We start from the raw sequence: 3,743 nt of genomic DNA, 5'->3' as shown, positions 1-3,743 counted from the left end.
TTGTTTTATTTTTGTTTTTGCTTGCTATTTTATAAGTGTATAAATGAATAAATGTAAATGCATAAGCTTGTATTGCTATTATAGATTATTAAGGATTAATTTTGTTATCTTTTGTATTTTATTCATTTTAAGAGGAATACCTGTAAACTAGTTGGTTTGTTAGAGTGGTTTTCAATTGAGTGTCGAAAGTAATTAGCGAATTGCTTTGGTTTATGATTACTTCGCTAAGTGATTGGTTCAAAGTTCTCGCGCCACTTTTTCAACCAATCAGAATTGAAACCAAAACCAATCGTAGCTCGCGCGTGCACATTTTCCCGCGCTTTGTGTCGGCTACGTGTAATTACTTCGAGTTTTGATTGGTTCACTGGATTGTCTCCGTCCTTTTTGATTGGCCAAAGTAATTACTTTGGTTTTGGTTTTACGACACTCAATTGAAAATCGCTCTATCGTCGTAGCTTTTAAAGGTGTCTATTGTATTGTATTCTAGATACAATTCCTTCTCCAAATCCTGGCATTCGAGGGGAACTAAAGGCAACGAAAAAATCAGGATCAGGCTCCGCGAGGCTCTTGGTTGGGCTGACGGTTTCACTTGTCTTAATAGTTCTTCTTGCTCTAGCCATTGGAGGATTCGTTTGGTTCCGGAGAAAGAAAAGACGCCGCCAATTTGGCTACGCGAAGCAAGTTCTCTACAATGACGACAAAGAAGAAGAATTTCAAATACATACTTAATTTTTTGCCTAACAGTCGGTACGGGGAAATTCTCTTAACGAGTTTCAAAACTGAAAAAATGATTTTGTCGAATCCCACCTAGTTGCAAATCTTCAACCAAGCAAAACTTCAGTCTATGAAATCAAATGAAAACAACTCGATAAAACTCGATAAGTTACTGTCAATAGTTAGCTGGTGGAATAGATTTTTAACATCTACATTGTTAGTTTAACTGTAGTGAAATCTCAGTTCCCACAGAACGCGGCCTATTCCGCTGTCAAGGGAGAAAACCGTTAACGTCTGCGAGGCAAGAGGTTGCCAACAACCGGCCCCAGGTGTTCAAACGATGGATAGCGCTATCCGCCGGATAAATCACTATCCAGTGGATAGAGCAATTAGTTTCGCTATGACTACTTATCCACTGCCCGTGATCCACCGTTTCAACAGCTGGGGGCGGGGCACCGTCTCCGCTTTTGATTTTTAGGAAAATCGCCTTTGAACTGGTCAAAAGGCGTTAAAACCGCACAAAACCGAAATGACAGTAATCAAATACACGCCGTTTGTGTTGAGGGTCGTAAACTTCAACGTCATTCGAGTCAGGGAATACAGACAACAGCCGAATTTATGCAGACGAACTGTCGTGCATAATTCGTCCAGATGGATGATCCGTGTCTAGCATTTACACTACAATCAGTGACAAATTCAGTTGGGACAGTGAATTTACATGAAAAAAATTCACACGTTTTGCCTTTGACACCCCTCCCCCCTTAGTCCCCTCCATTCAATGTTGGGCCGAACTACTCGACTCAAGAATGAAATAGCCTCCACACAACATTGAATGGGGGGAGAGGGAGGGCAAAATCGTTGAATCAGTCCTAGAAATAAGATCAAGTGAATCCTGTCCTATCTAATGTGTCCATCATGATTGTAGACATACCATTCGTCTAGTCGGATGATCCGTTTCTGGCATAAATTCACCCAATTAACGTCAAAACGTTTTCCCCAAACTCTACTCTTCAAGTAAAGATGAAGAAATGCCTTTACCCCAACCTAAAAATATCGCAACACTAACACGCACCTTACTGTTAGAGATTTGGCGGAGAGCAGTGCTGTTTTTTTTGTAAACACAATGCGAAAAAAGATTTAATTCAGTGCAATTTTCTCACAGAATTCTCGCTTTTTATTGGCTAATAAACAATAGGGTTTGGTAAGAACCAATCAGATCTTCTGTTTTGAAATCAAATGCGAGCCCTGGATGGCGCAATTTATGGCGCACTTTTGCGTGATATGCGAGCGTTGCTTCTGCTCAACCATCTCGAATTTTTTTCTTCTATATTATTATTTAATAAGTTATCCCATGATTTTTCTCGTGCAATTTAGAATAAATAAACACTTTTTTTTTCAAAGACTACAAAGTGCACTCGCCCGTTTGCTCGTCTTCGATACAATTTACTCGTGCTTATTTATTCCAAATTGCACTCGAAATCATGGGATTTCCCATATAAATTGGAGAAAACGTGGTCCGCGAGCGAGACATCACGCTTGTCGATGCCCAAGGGATACACAAATGAATCATTCATGTGGTTTTCACCCTACGTCTACGCCACTATGCTTGTGGACGGAAACAAAAGATCTCGTTAGCTGCTTTTGTTCGTCCACCAGTGTTATACATTACAACATTGTTTCCTTAGTACCAACAGATTGGTTGTAAACTACCTGTAGCTTTTATCATTCTTCTGTCATTTGCACACCGTGCATGCAAAATTTACAAGATCAGTTATTCCCTCCAAACGCTAACTAATTTCATTCTCAAGAAAATGAAAAAAGTTACGAAGCTTGACTCGAGATTGTTTTTAAACTAAACACTTGTTCTCAGATGCCATATACCCTAAAGTTGCTCCGTGTGTACTACCTGCAAACAGGCCGCTGCGACATGCACGACGTCTGTTCGGTGCACACGCAGTGATCTCGTTTGAGGGGGCCGGTGCGAACTAGTTTTCTAATACAATATGGCTGACCATATGACGCTCTCTCATTGGTTCATTTATGTTTTGTCGCAGCAACTTGTTGCCGAAGTGTACGCGCGGTAGGACGACGCTACTTTCGCTAAATTTGTCGCTGCGATTAGTCGCACGAATTTAAACTGGTTTGAATTCGTGCGACTGATCGCGGCGACAAGATTCTGCCGCAGCGACAATGATATGATTTTCATAAAATTCACCCTGTCACACAAGGCGAATTGTTGCGGCGACTTGTCCCCGCGACGGGTCGTAGCGACTTATCGCCTGGTGTGTCCTGGCCTTGACAGCACGAATCATATCTGTTGCAACAAAGTGCAAGTTCATTAACAGATTAAAATACTGACATAAAAAAAGACTTGATTATTCACGTCAAGGTGAAAAGAAGCCAGAACTCAAAATAAAACCGAAAAGAAACTGGGAAGACCTTTGCGTATTAACAAGCGCGGACTGACAAAATACATGTAAATTCGAGGGTCACTTCAATGTGTCAATCAATTATTGCAGCTCGTCTAGGATCCGAAATAATTAATTTACATAAAACAAAATGCCAGAATCAATATAATAATAGCTAAAAATTCCCAATCAGAACAACAAATAGTTCTTTTGTCTTGCGCCATTTTAGGCCGGCATATGAAAGTCATACCGTTACTGTCGAGGTTCGAAGCCTGTGCAGTTTTTTTTCTCAACAGGTTAAATATTTCACCATATTTTGATGAACTTCCTAGCTTACAAATGATGTATTTACGCAATTGCTGGTAACTTAAATATGCAGATACACTCTGCACCATTAACTGCGTGTTATTGTAGCACATCGAAAACAGCTGCTTTTTTCCGAATGTGCGACAGGGATGCATAAAGGTGATGTGGTTTGGAAGCTTGTGCACACGGTGACAATAGATGCAATACGATTCTTTGAAAGATAACAACCATGAATTTCGGACATTAAAATTATCAGGCTCGCATGATAAATGATATTGTTGTTTTTTTTTTGGACCACTGAGTTTTTCAATTTCG

The 3,743-nt window shown here is 40.2% G+C and overlaps 1 protein-coding gene across 2 annotated transcripts in view; it reads left to right on the top strand.

Moving 5' to 3' along the window:
• LOC137984042 (uncharacterized) overlaps nt 1-926 on the top strand; it is an 8,910-nt gene extending 7,984 nt beyond the window's left edge. The window contains exon 6 of one of the 2 annotated variants that reach the window (XM_068831252.1): nt 488-926. In XM_068831252.1, the coding sequence (XP_068687353.1) occupies nt 488-729 (242 nt within the window). In that variant the 3' untranslated portion in view covers nt 730-926. Of the gene's footprint in view, nt 82-487 lie in introns of those variants that run through there. The other variant, XM_068831253.1, reaches the window with a different exon arrangement.
• Nucleotides 927-3,743: the final 2,817 nt, after the last annotated feature.

The sequence above is a fragment of the Montipora foliosa genome, chromosome 13 (genome assembly GCF_036669935.1).
Source record: "Montipora foliosa isolate CH-2021 chromosome 13, ASM3666993v2, whole genome shotgun sequence".
NCBI lineage: Eukaryota > Metazoa > Cnidaria > Anthozoa > Scleractinia > Acroporidae > Montipora > Montipora foliosa.
The sequence above is the reverse complement of the archived record's forward strand: the minus strand, read 5'-3'. Positions and strand labels throughout refer to the sequence as shown.